We start from the raw sequence: 22,113 nt of genomic DNA, 5'->3' as shown, positions 1-22,113 counted from the left end.
ACAATAAGGAAAGAGAAGAGTGAATGGAAGAGAAAGGAAAGGGGTGCACCCCTGAAGACGCTACACCCCAGGCTGGAAACAGTGCAGCGTTTTAGGTGACCAAGCGCTCCTAGATCTTTGCTAAGTTGTAGAATGAGTTGTACGTAACGTAAGAGCAAAACCCATGGACCTATTAAACTTGGACCAAGATAGGCCCGGTGTATCGATTCTTAGCATACAGAAACGACACTGCCACGCTGGAGAAGGCCAGTAGACATTCTGTGCGTAGGCCCTGTGGAGGGAGGAAGTGGTGATACTTGATGAGGTCGAGCCTACCCGTGCCGGGACCAGATCTTTGAGTACAGTAAAGTTCAGGTCAAATAAATGTCTTCTTCCTTCCCCATGACTAACCTAATACGTGAAGTAAGTTTGGTTGTCATATACTTTTCAAAAAAGTTTTTCAAGAGATAATCAGGGGAAAGTGCACACCGAAAAGAAAATCTTTAATCCTAATTTGTACCTGTGCAGACTCTTACCTTCAAACCCCAAATAGGTTTATGAGTTGGCCATTTTCTTTTCACTTTTGAAAATTCATCTAATTGCATCTGTTACTTAATGTTTCCTCATTCCCTAAAAATGTGTATCTGATACTTTCCTAAAATACTGATGTACTGGAAATACAAATAATAAATGCTTCTATGTAGAACTTGCTTCTTGCGCTTTTACTACAGTTACAGGGTGTTATAAACAAAAAAGTTGTAAATGTTACACTTGTTGTCTCCTGTTTCCAATGGAATAAATTGGAGGAGCTGGGATTCTGAAGTTCGTCCAGTCACCAGACCTGGAAACCCTGTGCCTGGTGGCGGAGGAACAGGCAAGGAACCTGGGTGATTGAAGCATCCTTGAGCTTTGACCCCAAACTCCTACAGGTTTTCCATCCAGGGAAAAAGCAGGAGCCACTTTGCCTAGATGAGAGAAAATCCAAATCGTGGCTGCCTTTCCTCAGGCCCGTACCAGTTTGTTTGTGAGGTGACAAAGGATGTGAAAACGGGGGACCCAAAGAAGAGTCCTTGTACCTAGGACTTCAAACACCGCTGGTGTATATAGGCTACTTCGTGTGGAACCTACCCTGATCCAGATGGGTCTTCTGGGTGCAGGCAGATGCGGGCCATCTTAACCTCAACAGCTCTTCTCTGGTTGGTTGGAAAAGACCAATCCAAAAAGTGGGTGATCCGAAGAGTGAGAGACACTTGCTTCCGAAGGGGACCTTCCCCACAGGAGATGAAGTGTTTGCCTCCTTCTCTTTCCTCATCAAAAGCTACGTTCTCTGCAGCAGTTAGAGCACAACTGAAATGTAGGTGACAGAGGGCACATTCTGGGGAGGTGATAGCATTAGATTTTCATTTTCTCTCCATGGAATTTTTCTCATATGCTACTGGCTGGCCTGTCATGCCTCTAACAAGAGTGTCTTCCTCTGGGGAGTCCCGAGGATACGGAAGTGAGCAGGTACACCTCTTGCCACCATTCTTTGCTTTGTGGCACTTTATCACCATACACAAAGTCCTTATATCATAGCTTCTCACTCTGGGGACAGCTGGGCTGGGAATAGGGATGAAAGCTATGCATTTGGGAGGCCAACATAAGTGATTTTTTTCATTTAAAATCATCATAACTCTAGTAAACACACACATTACGAATCTATAGATACAGTGATTATCATATTGAAATTAAGGTATATTTGATAGTCGAGCATTTGAAAGAGATATGGAGGAATTTGTTTTTCATTAAATAGCACATTTAAAACTGGATGAACTGGAATACCTTGATGCCAGTCTGCCTATGTACACACCACAGTGAGTGTCAAGGAGTATTCAATGAAGCTATCACATTGGAAGAAGACATAGTTCATCCGTGGTGGGAAACAGGAATTGGTTATGTCACAAAGTACAACCTCACTTTTTTCCCCCCAATATAGTATCTTTCTTTAAAATAGCTTTATGCAGTAACAAGAAAAGTAAGATTTTCTATGGTATGGATATCCCAGTTCTTTTCTTTAAAGGAGCAACTTAGAAATTATTGGCAACAAAATTATCCACCATGTAAGCAGGAATTTTGTATAAAACTAGTGGGCCTAAGAACTGAAGGGGCATGTGAGTTACAGACACTGAAGTGTGGAGCGTCTATAAACTCACCACAATTTACATACTATATGCATTCATCCTGCACCTCCCTGCATACGTAATCATCTTTTATGTACATTCTAACACATGAAGAGCTTTATTTCCCAGTATATCCCACCCCCCTGCCCCCAAATAATAATTTGCACTTGTTGTAAATGACCTGTGAACAATATTTTAAGGGCAGCTGTACACAAAGCTATCACCTTGATTATCACTGAGGAATAACAAAAATACATTTTACTGCTGGTGTTTTTGATTTTGATAATAAGCTGCTTTTTTTCCAGAATTTATTGGTCTTCAAGTACATGACTCTTCTGTACTTGAAATGTGATGTGTCCTGGATCTCAGTGTTGACTACATGCCTGGATATCGATGACCAGTGGATATGCCTGCCTATGTTTTCAGAATTTTGACAGAGTGGATATAATTTTCCTTGAGAAACAAGCCATCTCTCTTGCGATAGATTAAATGATAATTTGTACATTTTCAGTTTTTAATTTCCTTCCCAATCTTGATGGTTAAATTCTTCATATCCTACAGTCAGTAATTCAGAATTTCTTTTCCTGGTTAACTGGAAGAGAAATAGTTTTAAGAGATTAAAAAATGTCACCCAAGGTCACACCAATGGTTCATTCCAATATTACCTCTGCTGGTAGATGAGATAATATGCTTGCCATTTAGGATATATTCTTTGAAAGATGGGAAAGATTCCTAACTTTACAACCTACTAAGAATTCTTAAACCTACTATTCTTCTTAAATCTTCTCAGACTGAATCAATCTCTTGAAGCAGGGATGGCAAATAATTTGTGAATCAAAGTCAACATGTTCCCTTCCAACCATAGCAGACAACATTACTCTAAGCTGCTTCCTCATTTGAAATATGGTTCCTAATTCTACCTGGTACTTCCAGATTCAGTTGGTGTACACTTCATCCTGGGCATTTTATTAATATCAGTTCCTGTGTCCTATTGTCATTTTATGGCCCAAGTCTGAACCTTTTCTGTCTTCTCAATTTTCTTTGTTTCAGGAAGTCAAAATGGCACACATTATTCCTGTGTGCACTTGGACACATGAACGTATGATTAGTGTTTGGTGTAATGGCCTCAGTATCCTTCTGGAGTGTATGTTGACCGTAATGACTAGTTTCAACTGCAAACTTCGCCATGTTTGTTTCCATCTAGCACTATATATAGAGAGAGACCTCAGGTAGAGTGGACACTGGCTGATTACCGCTCAATTTTACCATCAAAGACTAGTTATAATTTTTGGAACTAGGTAATTTTAGGCTAAAGATTATCAAAGGTATTTTTCCAAAAGTTATTTAAAAAGCTCTATGTAGGCTATATTTAACCTGCTTATTGGATAAGTTATTTCCCTTTGTAAAATAAAATTTAGTCAAAAAAGTTGATTGAATGGACGAATATTTTGAAAGAGACATCTAGGACACTGGAAGGAACACTTCTCTGAGGATGAACTTTTAGGAATCTTGGAGGTTACTCATTGTTCACAAATCATGTTTCTTCATATTTTTCCTTTAGCTGATTATTTGAAATAAAAATACTTTATATAAGAATATATACATACATAATATACATATACATGTATATATATAATATATATACCTGTATATAGATAATTACATATACATATATTATATATACATATATATGTCTATATATATAATTACTCAGTTCCAGGAATATAAATCATTATGAGAAATTCAGTGTTGTTGAAATGCATTTGATAAATTGCATGTATATTTTTAAAGAAGAGGTTAGGAATATTATAAAATACTTGGATTTTTTCTGTCATTTTATTGTTTTGTCTACACATTTCAGTTAATGCCAGCCCCTGTCTCTATACTTTTTGTACCAGGAAATGCCTTTTTCCCTCTGAAAATACTAAATAAAAAAGCTTGGCAAATAAAGGAAAACTGCTTTTTCTTATCTCTATTTAAGAGTCAGGCCCAGAAATGTTTTTAATTTCCTTCAAAATTTATATTCAGTAATTAAAACCAACATATAAAAATGGGATTTTTACCTTGTTATTTTGCTGATTTTGGAACTCTTTAACACTAGTTTCATACACTTGGTTTTTAGATTGATCTGGTGACCTGCAAAAGAAAGCAAAAACAAGATATCCTGTTTCCTGGGCTTACCAACATTAAGCACAACTATGGCTTTCTACTATTTTAGTTCTAAAGTTATTAGGACAAATGAAAATAGCATATTTTTGCAGGTGCCTTCCATTAGAGTTGGAGGAGATATGCTTTGTGCACCAGCCCACCTCTGCCCCGAGTTTTGCCTTCCAGTTGGCTTTACTGTTTCATAGGCAGTGGTCTCAGAAGGATTGGACAAAGCTCACGGGAAAGATGAGTGATATCTTATCTCGCAAGAAGTGGAGTTATTTTTAAAGTCAAATTCTGAGTTATGGTTACTGGAAAACAACTCTGCAGTAATATTTTGTTCATACAGTTTAAAAAAAACTTTTTAAAAAGTTTATTTTAAAATTTGATGTATACAATTCCAGACTTTTCTATGTACATATGATTTCTGACGATACTGTATAAACATTTTGCACCTTGCTTTTTCACTCTTTACATTATAAAATGGGTGTAATATTTGTGAGATATTTTATGATATATGTTCCCTTATCAGTAAACTCAGTAAACTCTTTTCTTTCTCTCAACATTCTGTCCATTATACTATCAAGGAAAGGGGGAAGGAGCGTATCATTGTAGGAAGGAGGGAAACCCTGTGCGGCCCTAGTGCTTGATAGGAAGAAGGCAGAAGAGTGAGGAGAGACACGTGGTTTGAAGAGGTTGCGTAACAAGTTCCTTGTTCCTCCTACCAACAGCTACGGTAGCATTTTGGGTTCCTACTTGCCCTGATTGGGCAATTGGAGGCTCCAAGAATACCAGGGGCCAGGACTTCCCTGGTGGCGCAGTGGTTAAAAATCCACCTGCCAATGCAGGGGACACGGTTCAATTCCTGGTCCGGGAAGATCTCACATGCCGAGGAGCAACTAAGCCACTGAGCCACAACTACTGAGCCCACGTGCCTAGAGCCCGTGCTCCGCAACAAGAGAAGCCACCGCAATGAGAAACCCGCGCACCGCAACGGAGAAGTAGCCCCCGCTCGCCACAACTAGAGAAAGCCCGCGCAGCAACGAAGGAAGACGCAATGCAGCCAAAAAAACAAAAAACAGAAAAACCTGGAGTCAGGACTAAGAGATCGCAGGTGAGGGGACAATGGAAATGGAAACTTTTCAAAGGATCTTGTAAGACAAAGAGGGCCAACCCCGCTCTACCATACATCCAGATACCACCTTGGAGAAGAGAGGGGAATGGGAGAGGACCTTTGAGCCTAAATATACCAAGGGAATTGAGTTGCCTAAAGTGATTGCTTGAACTGTTAATCACATGAAGTTCTTAAAAACTGGATTGGATTATATTATACTCCAAGCTCTCCCTCTCTTATTTGCCCCCCTCCCTACTATCCAGTGGAGAAAGGGCTCAAAAAGGGAAATAGGAATAGATTCTAGAGGCAAAAAAAAATGGACCTCCCGCTACCCTGCCCCATCTGAGGTGTACAATGAGAGCAAACTTGTGATCTTGCTGTAGTTAAAACAAGTACTTCCATATTATTAAAACCTCCTTATACATGTCACTTTTATCATCATTTACTCAATCTGGCCCCTATGTTTGAAATGATTTTCATTATTATAAATAGTGTCACAGAGAATACATTAGCCCTATTAAAATTTTGGACCCCAAATCTGCTCCTTTCCATTGTTAACTGGAATGATAGCTAATGATACTTATTATTCCATATATTTGCTATGCTTTTACTTACATATTAGATTGAATCATACAACATTGTCAATATTTGATGATTTCTAACTGGCAACATGGCAATGCCATACGGTTGAAACTAATATACTTATAAGTACATATTTTTGTTATTGATATATTATGTAAATTGATATATTATGAAATGTCCTGGTCTTTTCCTATGGCAGTTCCAGTAGACTATATTACCGCTTTTAACTGCCATGTTCCACAGTGAATAATACACCACACTATGGACTTAACTGTTCCCCTATTGATGGGCTGTGCAATTATTTCATAATTCAAAGCAATGATACTGTGAACATTGCAAAGTGCAATGATTTTTGTAGGAATAATTGTCTAAACAATTATTTACACAGTAGAGTATCTGAGTCAAATTTAAAATTTTATAGATATTGACAAATTTCTCTTGAAAACATGTTTTTCCAATTAATACACCCAACAGCAATGCCTGATAGAACTAGTTTTCCCTGATGTTGCCCACACTGGATATTTTTGACCTCTTGCCATACTCATGAGTAGCTAATGATATATCCTCATTGTTTTTAGATTTCCCTAATTACTGTGAGATTGAATACCTTTTCCTATGTTTCACGGGCCACTTGGATTTCTTCTATGAACTTGCCTCTATATTCTTTACTCATTTTAATATTAGTATGTTCGCCTTTTATTGATGTGCAGGAGTGCTTGTTAGTATGGAGGTTCATTCTTTGTCCATAAGTTGTAAATATTTTTCTCTCACCTTGTTGTTTATCTGTTAATTTTATTTATGGTGTCTTTTCCCCTATGGGGAAAATGTCTTCTTGGATTGAGGTCTTATTAGGGAAGCCTTTTTTTAGCCTAATTTATAGAAATATAAAAGAAATTCTTCATATTTTCATAGTTTCAATCTTAGGTTTGAATCTTTGAATTGATTTGTGTGTGGTAAGAAACTAATATTTTATTTTTCTAAATGGAAGGCCAGGTGTACTCTAATCATTACTGACAAGTCTATACTTTCCCTACTGATGTGAAATGCTTGTTAAAATAAATTCTTGGATATATAGGGCTTTGTTCGGGGCTTACATATGTTCTGTCGATCTATCGTCTAGGTCTGTGTCTATCTTAGTGCTTTAAATATTATTATTTCATGTATTTCTATCTTATAGAGCAGCCTCCCCACCATCGTACTTTAAGATTTTCTCTTGTACATTTTTATTTCCAGAGGAACTTTAGAAGCAGAATGTCAAATTCCATAAAGAATTCTGTCAGGATTGAGATTAACTCAGAGAAAACTGACAGCATCATCATAATCTTCCCTTACCTGAACGGATACTCTGTGTTTTACGCTATTCGTTAAGAAGCTTTGTAAATGTAATCTCGTATACCCGCTGCAGCAACCCAACGGGGGTTTTTTATTGGTCTCACTATCCGATGAAAAAAATGGAGGTTTAGAGAAGTTAGGAAATTTGTTGAAAGTCACCTGATTAGTAAATTGATAAGCCAACATTTTAATCACAATTTGTCTGACTCCAGAATATTGCTTCTTAACTCTTATTGGATAATGGTCTTTAAAATATTAATACTTTAAAGGAACAGGGTATGTTTCATCAAGAAAAGGGCTCAGTCTCTCTTGTTTCTTGTCGACTGTGGAAGCAGCTGGCCACAAGTGCCCCTGGTGGGAAATTAGGGACAGCGGCCACGAGAATGAATAAGAGGACAGTGACAAAAACAGGATGATCTAATAAAGACATGCGTCAAGGTGATCCTCGCGGAGGAAATGTTCAAGAGTGTGTGATTGGAAGCTCGGGACTGGGGAAGCTCGGGACAGGCTCGGGAGAAGACTTCTGAGGACAGAGGCCCCCCAGGCAGAGCTTCACTGGGTGACACGGGACTTGGAGAAGAATTAGGACCCACTGGGCTCCCTGTTTGTTCATGAGGCAACCTACGCCCTAAAGTTTAGTTTGTGAATAGAAAGCCAATTATATCTTACTTCCTTTTCCTCCTTCTAAAGAGCTTCAGAAATGAAGGACTGATTCAACGTATAACATATCCAGAGAATGGCTTACCATGTAAACATTAAAAATGATGCTACAGGGACTTCCCTGGAGGCGCAGTGGTTGAGAATCCGCCTGCCAATGCAGGGGAGACGGGTTTGAGCCCCGGTCTGGGAAGACCCCACATGCTGCGGAGCAACTAAACCCGTGAGCCACAACTACTGAGCCTGTGTGCCACAACTACTGAAGCCTGCGTGCCTAGAGCCTGTGCTCTGCAACAAGAGAAGCCACCGGGATGCGAAGCCCACGCACCGCAACAAAGAGTAGTCCCCGCTCGCCGTAACTAGCTAGAGAAAGCCCGTGCACAGGAACGAAGACCCAACACAGCCAAAAATAAATAAAAAAAAAAAAATGATGCTACAGAAAATATTTAATGACATGGGACAATGTTCTAAGTAAAAAAAGCTGACTCTAAAATAAGAAGCCAGTCTAATTCCATTTTGCTTTGGAAAATTCTATGTAAAGTAGTACATCAATTAACGTGATGAATTACACAGGCTTTTAATCTTCCTTCTCATCACTTTCTATATTTTTCAGCTTTCTTATGATGACAGCTAATGTGTTTGCAACCAGGGAAAAACTCAAATATTAGACACATAGACACCGATTAAGGTAGTAGGTCACGTGGTGTTCTGTCTTAAAGCTGATGCAGCCTCTTTTTTCTTCCCTTACTGGCTTTAATGAAATCCTGCAGAAAGGCTTAGGGCCAGTGGTTCTCAAAGTGTGGTCCTGGGACCAGCAGCAGCTGTACCTGGGCCCTGCACAGACCTACCGAATCACAAACAGCCTCGCAGGGCCCAGCCACGTGTGCTTTCACGGGTTCTCTGAGAGATTCCGGTGTTCACTGAAGTTTGAGAACCATGGGTTTACGGGACTGCATGAATTCATGCTAATGATGGGTGTCTCAGAAGCCTGAGTGGCTAATTCTTGGGTCTGAGTGTCGCAGTGCTAGACCCACCTGCACGGCGCTCCCTTCCCTGGGGTGTCGTCACAGTCTTCTCCGGGGGCACAGGGCTCAGGGTACCCCGCTCGGCAGCGACACTCGGCTTCCTCGGTCCACTCATTCCTCACACACTGGGCGAACTCGCCACAGGCCAGGAATTTGCAGGGGTCTGCTTGATCAGCTGTAAAAAACAGGGCAGATTTTATTGGTGCAGGGACCCCTAAGCAGTGGATCCTGCAGAAGTCAGAGATGAGGGACCACATAGATTTGCCATCACCCCACTTTGTTTTTGTTTTTGCGGTACGCGGGCCTCTCACCGTTGTGGCCTCTCCCGTTGCGGAGCACAGGCTCCGGACGCGCAGGCTCAGCGGCCATGGCTCACGGGCCCAGCCGCTCCGCGGCATGCGGGATCTTCCTGGACCGGGGCGCGAACCCGTGTCCCCTGCATCGGCAGGCGGACTCTCAACCACTGCGCCACCAGGGAAGCCCCATCACCCCACTTTGGAGTGAGTTGTACAAGAGTGAGAAAAGAGTGGAGAGAAAAGGGAGCCACACATTTCTGTATCTTTGATAAATGAGTTTATAGACACACGTGATAACATATTTAGCTCCAAACATAATTATGCACAAACTGGTGTGGATCAGAATCATCTAGAGGCCTTGTTAAAACAGACTCCTGCCCCCCGCACCCCGCACCACAGTTTCTGATGCAGGAAGTTTGAGGACAGAGAATTTGTATTTCTAAGGCAGTAGCAAAGGGAACATTAAAAAAATTCTCTAATGCAGATGATGTTGATGTATCTGACCTGGGAAGCACATTTTGATAACCACTGTATCAGAGAATTAAATTTTTTTCCTGGGCATACATCTGGAAAAGACAAAAACTCTAATGCAAAAAGATACTTGAGGGCTTCCCTGGTGGCACAGTGGTTGAGAGTCCGCCTGCCGATGCAGGGGACACGGGTTCCTGCCCTGGTCCAGGAAGATCCCACATGCCGTGGAGCGGCTGGGCCTGTGAGCCATGGCCGCTGAGCCTGCGCGTCTGGAACCTGTGCTCCGCAATGGAAGAGGCCACAGCAGTGAGAGGCCCGCGTACCGCAAAAAAAAAAGAAAAAAAAAGATACATGCACCCCTATGTTCATAGCAGCACTATTTACAATAGCCAAGACATGGAAGCAACCTAAGTGTCCATCGACAGATGAATGGATAAAGAAGATGTGGTATGTATATACAATGGAATATTACTCAGCCATAAAAAGAATGAAATAATTCCATTTGCAGCAACACGGATGGACCTAGAGATTATCATACTAAGTGAAGTAAGTGAGACAGAGAAAGACAAATATCATATGATATCACTTATATGTGGAATCTAAAACAGAAAATGATACAAATGAACTTATTTACAAAACAGAAATAGACTCACAGCCATAGAAAATAAACTACGGTTACCAAAGGGGAAAGGAGTGGGTAGGGATGAACGGGAAATTGGGATTAATAGATACACACTACTATATATAAAACAGATAAACAACAAGGTCCTACTATATAGCACAGGGAATTATATTCAGTATCTTGTAATAACCTGTAATGGAAAAGAATCTGAAAACAATATATATATAACTGAATCACTTTGCTGTACAGCTGAAAACATGGTAAATCAAATATACTTCAAAAAAATTTTTTTTGTTCATTAGGTTTTTTTAAAGGCAAGCATTTTCTGCAGAGATGAATTGGTGATCTTATATATTTAAGATGAGGGATACCTTAGAAGTAATAAAATAGTCAGTCATTTTTATGGACAGTTTTGAGAACTCAGGATGATTTCCTGATTTTAAAAAATCTCTTTTTCTCAGTCTCTTGTGATCCCTAAGGCCCTATTGTTAGAGGTTCTTTCCTTTGGAAAATTCAAATAGACCTCAGGTCTCTTCTTTTTTTGTCATCAATTGTTCTCTTTCACTCTATTCTTAATTCTGTAAGATTGCCTCAAGTTCTTTGTAAGGTGGAGTATATAAATCAAGAGAATCTCAGGCAATTTAGCTCTGGAAGGCCTGTGGCTCCTGCCAGCCCCTTCCCTGTCTTTCTAGAACTGAGCATACCGAGCTCTCGGGCAGAGTAGCAAAAGGCCCACGTCCCCACGTGCTGATGGCAGAACCAGAACAGGCCTCTGGTCCCCAGACCACTATTCCTTTCTGCCCAGAAGGTTTCCTGTTGAATCACATCAGCCATTTACCCTTCAGATTATTTCAATAAGCACCTATTATGTGTTAGGAACTAGAGGACAGGCAGTCGGGTATGAAGCCACTCTTTCAAGAACCCTAGGGGACAATAAGACATATACACAGATGTTTCTACACAAGAAGCCCAGTATCTTGTCTAGAATAAGGGCTCTAACTATGAGGGTATGTTAGAGAAGAGCTATCTGGGAGGGGACTGTTGAACTGTGTGTCTAAAGTGGGTTGCATTTGATGTGCAACGACTAGGAAAGGCACTCCGACCGGACCCAGGATGAACAGAGGCACAGAGGTGGGAAAGCAACGGCCATGTGAAGAGGGGGCAGGGGAAGCCCAGCATGGAGGAGAGCAGAGACTCGTGCACACGGAGGAAGGGAATTGAGACTGGAGAGTTACGTTCAGGCCAAGCTCCGGTGGGTCTTGAATGTCATGCTAAGGAATTTGGACCTTACAGGCAGGTGGGAGCCATGGAGGATTTGGGGGCAGGGGAGGGCTGTGCTCAGACTTGTGCTTTAGAAAATATGTAAACAGATCTTAGAAGTTTCAGAATTAGGATTGCTTCCGTGATCATCTGGTATAGTATTTCCCAAGCGGGAACATTTGCAGAACTCCAACTGAGCAGGATTTAGGAAGTTTTATGTTAAAAATAGGTTTGGTGGCTAAATAAGTTTTTTTTTTTTTTTTTTTTTTTTTTTTTGCAGTACGCGGGCCTCTCACTGTTGTGGCCTCTCCCGTCGCGAAGCACAGGCTCCGGACGCACAGGCCCCGGACGCACAGGCCCAGCGGCCATGGCTCACGGGCCCAGCCGCTCCGCGGCATGTGGGATCTTCCCGGACCGGGGCACGAACCCGCGTCCCCTGCATCGGCAGGCAGACTCTCAACCACCGCGCCACCAGGGAAGCCCTAAATAAGTTTTTTTTTTAATGCTGCATGAAATAAACATAACGGGTTTCTCTCTCTTTCCCTTGGACTCTCTCTCCCTCCAACTGTAACCCCTTCTCTTTTTACTTTTAAACCTCTTAGAGTCACTAATAAGTGCATATCTATTGCGCATCTCCGAGTGAAGGCTGGAGTCAGCCGCTCTGCCAAGTTTACTGACCACAGAAGCCCTGCAGGTGGGTGGGGTGCGGCTTGTGGGGCGAGAATTCCGCGGACCCTCCTGTTCACTGTCCCGATCTAGCGCCCCCTCGTGGTGGAAAAGGAGAGTGAGGGGGTTAGCTAGACCAGCCCACGCGGAGGGAGGGCGAGAGCAGGTCCTTGAAAACATACTTTGGGGTCTCCCAGCAAAGTAGACCTGCTACGTTTTTACGTAAAGTTGTATTTCTCTGCAACTTGAGGGTCCATATGGACAGCCAGGCCTGGCTAAGGTGAACGGGTTTCCCTGCCTCACAGTTCCTAAAGCTGGCCGTGCAAAGGGGTCCTTGTCACTGTTTAGAAAATGACTCAGATTTACCCTGACAACCCAGGTGTTTCATGTCCAGGGCCTGGTTTAATAAATAACAGCTGTCAGCAACTTGACAGCCAGGCCTGCAGTCCTGAAAGCGGAGGCCAGGAGGGGAGAGTCAGCGCCTCCACTGCCCTCTTTCTGCAGTGGAGAAATAGATTTACCTGGGAAAGCAGACTGAATGCACCGAGTCTACCCCTCTGAAGAGTAATAGGAAATGTGTGATAACCAGGTGAGTTCCCTGTTTAAAAAAGTGTTTCTGGTTTTTTTTTGCGATACGCGGGCCTCTCACTGTTGCGGCCTCTCCCGTTGCGGAGCACAGGCTCCGGACGCGCAGGCTCAGCGGCCATGGCTCACGGGCCCAGCCGCTCCGAGGCACGTGGGATCTTCCCAGACCGGGGCGCGAACCCGTCTCCCCTGCATCGGCAGGCAGACGCTCAACCACTGCGCCACCAGGGAAGCCCAATGTGTCTGTTTTACCAATATTTCCTTCAGCCCAGCCAGGCGTAGTCTATGTCTATGTACCAGTAAAGCTGAACGGAACACAGTAAGGCAACACTGGAGAAATGAATTTATCCAAATCTGGGGGCCATCAATCGGCTATATTTGACAAACAAATGCACCTAGTTTATAGATTACTTGCTTCTCCCATGTCATTTATTTGGGACCAGCCTACAGAACAGTACAAGACTTCACGTCACCTAGTTCAGTTTCAGTTTGCTGTGTACATCTTCCTGGGTCCTAAGACACTGAGTCATTCAACAAATACCAAATTGGCCCTTCCAACTCTTTAGTATTAAGAATTCCAGTCCAGCTAATTGCTTTAGATTTTTATTTTATCCATATTTAAAACCTTACATTTGAGGCAGAATTTTAGAGCTAGAAGGTATTTTGGAGACCTTCTCCACTAATTTGCTCACTTTGCAGATGAGGAAGCCAAGACTCAGTGAGGTTGAATGTTGCCAAGATCAAGGCTGTTTGCGCTCAAGTCCTCCCCCTTCTCCCTGGCCCCCCCATCTTGTGGACTGTGTGAGGACAGTTTCCAGGGAAGGAAAGAGTCCCAGGGGGAGCTGTTGGCCATGGCTTGTAAAGGCAATCTCAGTTAATTAGAATCGTAACAGAAGAGACGAATATTTACATTAATTTGTGAGGCAACTCTTACTGCGTCCCCTCCTATTACCTTAAAAATTTATGAAAAAGTTTTTTCATAAGTAAAAATGACCCTCTTTACTTACATATCATTCTTTGAGGGACGCCTACAACTTTGGGCTTCAGGCTGATTCTGCAGAGGGAGGGCCATAGAAGAGGAGAGATGGTTCTACGATGGATGAAAGTTTAACTAGTAGAAGTTTCTTAAGCAAAGCTTTCCCTACGTTGTTATTTCCTTTCTTTTTCATTCTTCATTCTCCTTAGAATGATGGACTCATTCACGAGTGGACCACACAACTATTTGCCTCTTCCTTAACATAACTCCCCGGGACATGCGCAGAACAAATTGGTCTGAACTTCCTGCACTTTGCTCTTGATTTGGTCAAGATTAATAGTCTACACATTATGCAGCAACAACCTGAAATGCTCTGTTCTGAATGTGGTGAGTGGCATGGAAAAAGGGAGGACAAGACTTGAGCTCAACAGCCGGTCAGGAAGAGAACAAATAGCTGCCATTTTCTAGAAGAATCTTTCCAAGTCACTATCAGGTTGTGTGTGGATTTGAGGAAGTGAGAGCCTCGTGATGGCTTAGTTTCCTGGGTTTACTTAAATCCCCTTTAAATAGATTGTTTTGATGGTGTGCACTCCCAAGAGGCTTCTGTACCACACCCAGCAAACACCTAGTATGATTTGGGACACCCTCTGGGCTTATCATAACTGCTTGCTAGCAAAATGACTTAATATTCTATCCTTAATCCATGTGGATAGCTCTTCTGCAGAGCAAATTGGACAATCTCTCTGTAGAGGCAGCCCAGGGCACTCACTGAGTTGACTGTGTTAGTAGCTCCTCGTCTGCAGCAGGTGGGAAAGGTCCAGGTTCATCCTGGCACTTGGTCCTCGGCTTCCCACGTGGTTTCCAAACATAGAGCACTGGTGTCATTTCATTTCAGGCCTTGTCCCTGACTTGGCCTCAGAAATCATGATCCTGAACCTCCAGCTTCGCCAGGAGAACAATGGCAATTCTCTATATGAACTGGGAGCGCACATGTAATGAGGGTTACTGTTTGTTTAGCACTGTGCTGGGCACTTTAAACATGTGTCTTCATTAAAATTCACAATAATCTTCCAAAGTAGACAGTGCTGACCTCATTTTCCCAGGTAAGGAAATTGAAGCCCATTTCAGGTAGTATGACCCAAGATTAACATCCGTATGTTACGATGTTCAGCTTTTGACATCATTTTAGTGGCTTCAAATATGGGGTTTCCAGAAGGCCCTTCAGGGCTTGGAGGGGTGAATAGGGACGAGGGAGACAGCGGTGGGGAGGCGAAACTCGCCAGCATCTCCGGTCTCGGTTTACAAATCAGATGTCCAGGAATGCTTTCCTCTGAACCGTAATCTCCTAACTAAAGCAAACTCAAAACGCTCATCTACCACTGCTCCTTCATGAGGCAGAAAGCTTCCCTTATAGAAAGCACAGTCTGATAGACGGTAGCTCCACATTTCTTTCTGTTGTTCAAATGTGACAGCAATGAACATGACTTGCGGTATTGGAGCCGCCATGTGGGGCTTGGATCATTTTGAGATTTCCAGTGCATGCACATTTTATGTATCAGTTTCTCCCCTGGATTTGCTTCTATCATGTCTTTGGTGTGCATTTCAAAGGTCTTGAAAAGTATTCCCGGCTGCTGACTGAGGGAGGTGGTCTCTCAGTCCTACATCATGTGATCAAAACGCATTTAAATGAATACCCCCTGCCTGCAGAGGACACTTGAAAGCACTTTACAGTTATAGTTAAAAAAGATTACGATCCAGGTCATCAAGCAGCTTATAAATCCATAGGTTCCTGATGGTCCAAGACTGTCTTTTTTCCAACCCTCTGTTTCTGGTCCCAAGTGCACTCATGCCTGAAAATAGACTCTCGTTTCCCGCCAGCGCTCTGAGGGTCTCAGGCCCACCTGTCACTAACTCCGGTTCATTGCACCCACCCCTCCCCGCAGATCGTCCTGTCACTTGTACCGCATCCTTGGGGCTGAGTATTGATTGCCTTTCTGCCCTTTTCTTCATCATTCTTTACCATTTCACCATCCCCTTCCCTTGCGCGGTCCTAACACTCACGTGCTAGACCGGAAGTGAGGCATCTCCTTCAATCGGGTCCCGTCCTAGGGCAGGATTTCAGTTCAGTATGGCTGGAACTCAGGCTTGGTTTGGTCTGGCCGGGGCTGAGGGCCTGTTAGGACTTTTCTGTGGACTTTTTTTTTTTTTCTGTTTGTTTTTTAACATTTTAATGCGATGAAACCTAGTGATCGCTAGATGGCGCTCAATAGCAAAAGAAGTAGGAATAGATTCAGGCGATGAAATGATAAGAGCCCGAACTGATTTTTGTCTGCTTAAAAGCCGCTGTGCGGAGCGCACCGGTGGAGGGAGGCGAGGTCCGCCTGGAATTGGCGCGGTGGCAGAATCAGCTTCGGGGGACCCCTGATAGAGCCCTCAGGACGCCGTGATCACCGCGGCAGATCGGGCCTGGCCGGCTGGGGCATATGGTGCAAACTCCTGGATCATCTTTTCCCATTTCAAAAAGGCAGAGACAGGGCCCCGGAGTTCCAAGGAAGCCGTGACCCAGCCTCACGTCTGAGGGAAGTGGGGAGCTGGGGCCCCCTAACCCCCGAACAACCTAGGCTTTGCGGTGCCGGCTTTGTTGGTGGGGAGGAGGGCGTGTCATTCCTTTCCTTGGGGCATCACGGAATGACAACCCCACACATCCGGATCAATGGTAATCTGCAGGGCACAGGACGCACTAGCCCACCGACCGTACTTTTAGGGGCTCGCGAACGTGTTTTAAATTCTTTAAAATCAGAAGAAAAAATTAATATAATCCAATCTGCATTATATCTGTCTCTATACCACCAAAGACATAAAATCTAATTTTAAAGATTTCTATTAATATTAATGTTTAAAATTAATATTCATGAAGGCAAAGGGTCTAGAGCCCAGGAAATCCTAATGCAGCGCTGGTCGTCTGACTGCTCCCTTCTTTTTTTGTTTATTTATTTATTTATTTATTTATTTTATTTAGTTATTTTTGGCTGTGTTGGGTCTTCGTTTCTGTGTGAGGGCTTTCTCCAATTGCGGCGAGCGGGGGCCACTCCTCATCGTGGTGCGCGGGCCTCTCACTGTCGCGGCCTCTCTTGTTCCGGAGCACAAGCTCCAGACACGCAGGCTCAGTAGTTGTGGCTCACGGGTCTAGTTGCTCCGTGGCATGTGGGATCTTCCCAGACCAGGGTTCGAACCCGTGTCCCCTGCATCGGCAGGCAGATTCTCAACCACTGCGCCACCAGGGAAGCCCATGACTGCTCCCTTCTTAAGGCGTGAATGTCATTTTAATTCAGTGCTTGGTGCTGAGTACTTAGTCATTTAATAAATGTGGCGCCCTTCTGGGGGTTTGTGCGGGGAACCTCACCTTCCACACAGGCCCATCGGGCTTGTTTTCCCAAGTCCTGAGAACATTCTGGGCTTGGCCGCACCTGCTGCGGAGTGAACCTGCTCATCTCTGCTGTCAATGCTGAAGCCTACAGGAAGGCACCCTGGGCGAGAAGAGCTGGTTCTCAGCAATTATCTGTGGCCTTGGGAATGCAGTAAGTTAGCATCTTTGTGTCTCATTTCTCCCTTCTATAAAAAGGGGTAATGAAAGCAGGTGATCACTAACATTCCTCCAACTCAAATAGAAATCTCCCATTCTAGGTGTCCTCCTGGAACAAAGGCATCCGGAGCTTTAGCCGGGCTCCAGAACTGTTGTACAATTGAGTGATTAAAAGAACTTTTAAAAAATCTACATTAAAAAGTTCATGTTTATTGTTTTATTGTTATTTTATTACTGGCCAAAAATATTTTGCTTCTGACTTATTGCCAAAGGGTAGGATTAGAGTGAGAATAGCTATTCAATGATACTAACGCACAGCATAGTACTATGCACGGGGTTGCATCTAAATACACGTTTGTGGAATGGAGTAAGTTATTAATGGGGCTTCCGTCTGGCTTGAAGGGGCATGCAATGAAGAAACTTAGGGTTTCATTTCAGTTCTCCACCATTCTCAAGAAAACCACCACAAACTCTTTATAGGAGGCTCTCAGTAACATTTCCAGGGCAAACACACATGTCTTACCCTGGACAGAGGGTTGAAGAATTCTCGCTCAGTCATTTTTGTATCAGCTAAACTGAGGTGTTCTGGGTGCACTGATCTTCGGGCCTGAGTGTCCCAGGATGGGGAGGGGGACGGCTGACAGCAGGGGCTGTGGGAAGTGACCCTGCAGCTGGGCTGAGTCCCAGGCTTGTGTGGAGGGTTTGCATTAAGGGGTTGGATGAAGGGCTCTGGGAGTGTCTTAAGGAAGCTCCATCGGGTGGTTCGGGTGTGAGATGAGGGCACAGGTGGAAACTCTGGAGAGGGGTGAAAGGTATGTAGCAGTCCAGCTGGTAACAGAAAATCCCTGTGATGGTACCCCAGGAGGCACGGGGCAGCAGCAGTGTAACCCTAGGAGACTGACCAGAGACCTAGGAGATGGGATGGGGGAGCTGGGGAGAGTCTCCTGGAGAGAGGATTCGTGTGGCTGCCCCAGCTCGGAAGGGGCACTCCTAGCAGAGCCAATCACCAGTACATTTGCAAGTTTGGGACTTTTGTTTCTGAGAGAATGAGCTTTTGTTTTTTTGGCATTCTAGAATATGACAAAATATTGTAGGAAATTTCACTTGGTGAAATGTAGAACCTAACAGTTCATCGAGGATTAATTAGACTGAAGTGTGTTGTCACTTTTTCTAAGTAGATTGAACAGCCTCTGTATACCCAGTAGGAGGGCTGATAAGACTCCTTTTTATAAAGAGGCAGTAGGTAGAGTTGAAGGAAACACACAAAGCTGCCTTTGAATTCCAGCTCCAGCCCTTGGTGACTCTGTGACAAGTAAAAGGTAAGTTACAATTTTAGGAAACAGTTTCTCCAACTGTGTAATAGGGGGAAAATAATAACTTTGTGTAGTTTCTTATTAAAATTAAAAAAGTGTCAATCAACAGTAGCTATTATCATTTTTATTGTCATTATCGTGATGAGTGACATCTACCATCTTCTCAGAGCTGGTGACTAAGTGCGAATCTTACAAATTATGCACTTTCCAGAGAAAATGAGTTTGTTGATCCACATTCTGGCTGGAAGCATCTAGGATGCCAGACTGTAGTTAATTTCAATGTTTACCATTTACCAGCCTTGAGTCTGCCTGTTTTTGAGGAGGAATTTTAGGAATTCAAGGAGAGAATAAGTCAGAATAAGTTGTACGTAGTTTTGCATGTTTGAAATCTTCAACCTGCACACCTAACTGGCATAAAAGCTCTACATGCTTCTGAAGAATTTTCACAGCAGCTTAAATGAAAGACACCTCTAGTTGCTACGGGTGCCGGTAGAATACTGAGCAAGCCGTGATTTATTGTTTTTTGGTTGATAAATCAGATAGTTCTAACGTTGGTTTATACTTTTTATATCAGAGATGCATTTATTCAGGGAGTTTCAAAAGGTGAAAGGCAAACCGCACAGAGTACCAACACCGTGTGTGGCTTCTCCTACCTGTCTGTGCCTCTGCAGATGCCATCTGGCCTGACAAAGTGCTGACCCTCCTTTAGAGGACACAGCCAGACGGCTGGATGCTGATCTGAATATGGGGGTGAAATTCACCTGGAAATCTCAGGAGGGTTTTCAGATTCTATCTTCTTTCTTCTCTTTAGTCCCAAAGTAGTAAAGGAATAATAACCCCCCCTCCCGGCATTGCTAGCATAAACCACTCTTCCACCCTGACATTAGGCCAAAAGAAAAGAAAAGTACTTGATTGGGTTTTGTTTCAAATTTTGCAAATGGAACTAAATAATTGGTCTGCCCGGGCATTGCCTATAAAATATAATAAAACTGGGGCAAAGAAAAGAAATGCTACATCCTCTGACCAAGTGGGCTTTAACAGTCCCCTCAGCTCAACTAAACTTTACACTGGCTTCTTTCTTCAACCTCCCTTTCCTTAGAGTGAAACTGAGTGGGACCCTTGTGGCTCCTGGGCATGGAAATATTTCTGTGTCCCCCATTTCTTGTAGCTAAGACTCTAGCCTCCATGACCTTCCCTGAGTTCCAAAGGGCAGAGTCGAACAGTTGCTAGTCAGGGAAGGGAGGGAATGCAGAGACAGGGGAGGAGCTGTCAAGAAACAATAGCACAGCCTTGGGGCAGGGTCCTGGTTCCCCCTCAAGGGATACACATGACAATATCTTTGAGATCTTCACAGAACTTAAACCCCCAGCAAATGGAAGATGTTAGCATTCTTCATTCCAGAGAAGGCCACCTGAGGCCAGATTAAAGGCACAAGAGAAGCTTATCAAGAGACCACAGGGGGGCTTCCCTGGTGGTGCAGTGGTTGAGCGTCTGCCTGCCAATGCAGGGGACACAGGTTCGAACCTCGATCCAGTCAGGTAAGAGCTGTTAGGCCCTTGAGCCATGTGCCGCTGAACTTGCATGTCTGGAGGCCACAACAGTGAGAGGCCGTGACTATATGAGACCAGATTAAAGGAATGCAGGCCCTGAACACACCCTAATCTTATCAGCAACCCTGCCCTTGAACTATTGCTAATAAAACTCCTCACCAAATCCTCGCGGGTTGGGACACAGTTTTGAGGGGCATGAACCCACTGTGACCCCCTTTTCCTGGCGAAGCAATAAAGCTCTTCTTTTCTTCTTCACCCAAAACTCTGTCTCGGAGATTTGATTCGGCACCGGTGCACAGAGGCTGAGTTTTCAGCATCCAGAGCAGCCAGTTTAGAAAACGTGTAAATTCTTCCTCTGCCCCTTTGAGATGTAAATCTCTTTAGAGCTTCTTGCCAGAATTATGACTCCTCACTTCCAAATTTCTCCAGGACCTGGGAGACACGTCTTTAAAATGTAATCATCGGGGAAGGTAGCGCCTCCTCCCTCCCAGGCTCTGTGGGAGGGTTGGAGCCTTGCTCCAAGTTGTAAGACAGGAGGTGGACAGGGCATGTTGACGTTCTCATTTTCAGTATCATCCCAAACTCATGGAAATGTGGCCTGGCTCTTGCTGTTCTACTAGATTGCATCTGCAAAGGGTTCTAATGACCTCTGAACTGTCAACTTAAATGACTTCCATCTCCTGTTTACTCACCCAAATACATCCTTTCAGCACTGGCCTTTCTCCGGGCCTCCAGACACCTACTTCATAGGCTAGAAGTCAATTCACCTAATATCCATTTCCATAAAACTGGTTTCCCCAAAAATATTTTTTGGAGTGTTTTTATATCCTGAAGATATTTTATTAATTTTTGCCCTTAAACCTTTTAAAATGACTTAATTCATGTGCCCTTTGTAACTATGTATATATTTTTACTAAGTATTTTCTAAACTTTCAGTATTTTATGAATGATAAACTCTGTTTTTATTTTATAATCTTGGGGATGCTTTAAGTACTTAGTCTGAAGACTTTGTGAGTTTTATAAAATTTTATTAAAGTTTAACTTTAAAAAAATCATAAGTCATGAAAAAGAAAAAAAAGAAAGGAAGAAAAGTAGGACCCTAAAGCAGAAGCAAATAGATTTTGAACAGGGGCTCTTAGACAACCTGGCTTTAAATGAGCAACAGTTAATTAAGCGGCTTTATGTGAGTGAACAGGTAGGATGGGGGTCCCTGGAGAAAGAGAACCAGGCATGGTTTTCTTGACATAAGAGAAGCCATTTTTGGCCTCAGCCATTTTGTGATCTAAGCCTGGCCACAATGCTTGCCCTTGAACAGGTCTCAGTAATTAACGATCTTAAGGGAACAAAAGAATGCAGGAACAAAGGACTGTTATCAGGCAAGAGAAGTAACAGCGGCAAAGATAACATTGTTGTAAAGACTCCCAGTTCTGCTTCAGTGGTAAAGATTTGCCTGAAGGCTCAACCACCAGATCAACTGGAACCTAAGGGAGGATAACGTTGACCTTTTCTGACCCTTGTGTGCCCATCAACTAAAGCTTGGACTCTGTCCACCACCCGAGCCCCTTCATGAATGTGCATGTGCCCTTAACTTAAAACTTCCCCAATTTTGCTGTTCAGGGAGACCCTGCTTTGGGCAAGACCCCTGGGGTTCTCCTTACCTACTGCAAGTAATAAATCCTTCCTTCTCCAGCTCTTTGGCCTGCTTGTGTCTTTTGGTTCGACACCCATCAAGAGGGGAACCCAGTTTTCGGGTAACACTGCCTCAGCCTGGCTTTCCCTTCCCTCCATTCTGAGC

General features: G+C 43.4%; 1 protein-coding gene across 2 annotated transcripts in view; it reads right to left on the bottom strand.

Moving 5' to 3' along the window:
* Positions 1–2,652: 2,652 nt before the first annotated feature.
* IMPG1 (interphotoreceptor matrix proteoglycan 1) overlaps positions 2,653–22,113 on the bottom strand; it is a 91,169-nt gene continuing 71,708 nt past the window's right edge. For both annotated transcript variants that reach the window (XM_065889032.1, XM_065889033.1), the window contains 3 exons: positions 9,006–9,171; positions 4,202–4,274; positions 2,653–2,730 (listed from right to left, as the gene is read on the bottom strand). In XM_065889032.1, the coding sequence (XP_065745104.1) occupies positions 2,653–2,730; positions 4,202–4,274; positions 9,006–9,171 (317 nt within the window). The remainder of the gene's footprint in view (positions 2,731–4,201; positions 4,275–9,005; positions 9,172–22,113) is intronic.

Source organism: Phocoena phocoena, chromosome 12 (assembly GCF_963924675.1).
Source record: "Phocoena phocoena chromosome 12, mPhoPho1.1, whole genome shotgun sequence".
Lineage (NCBI taxonomy): Eukaryota > Metazoa > Chordata > Mammalia > Artiodactyla > Phocoenidae > Phocoena > Phocoena phocoena.
The sequence above is the reverse complement of the archived record's forward strand: the minus strand, read 5'-3'. Positions and strand labels throughout refer to the sequence as shown.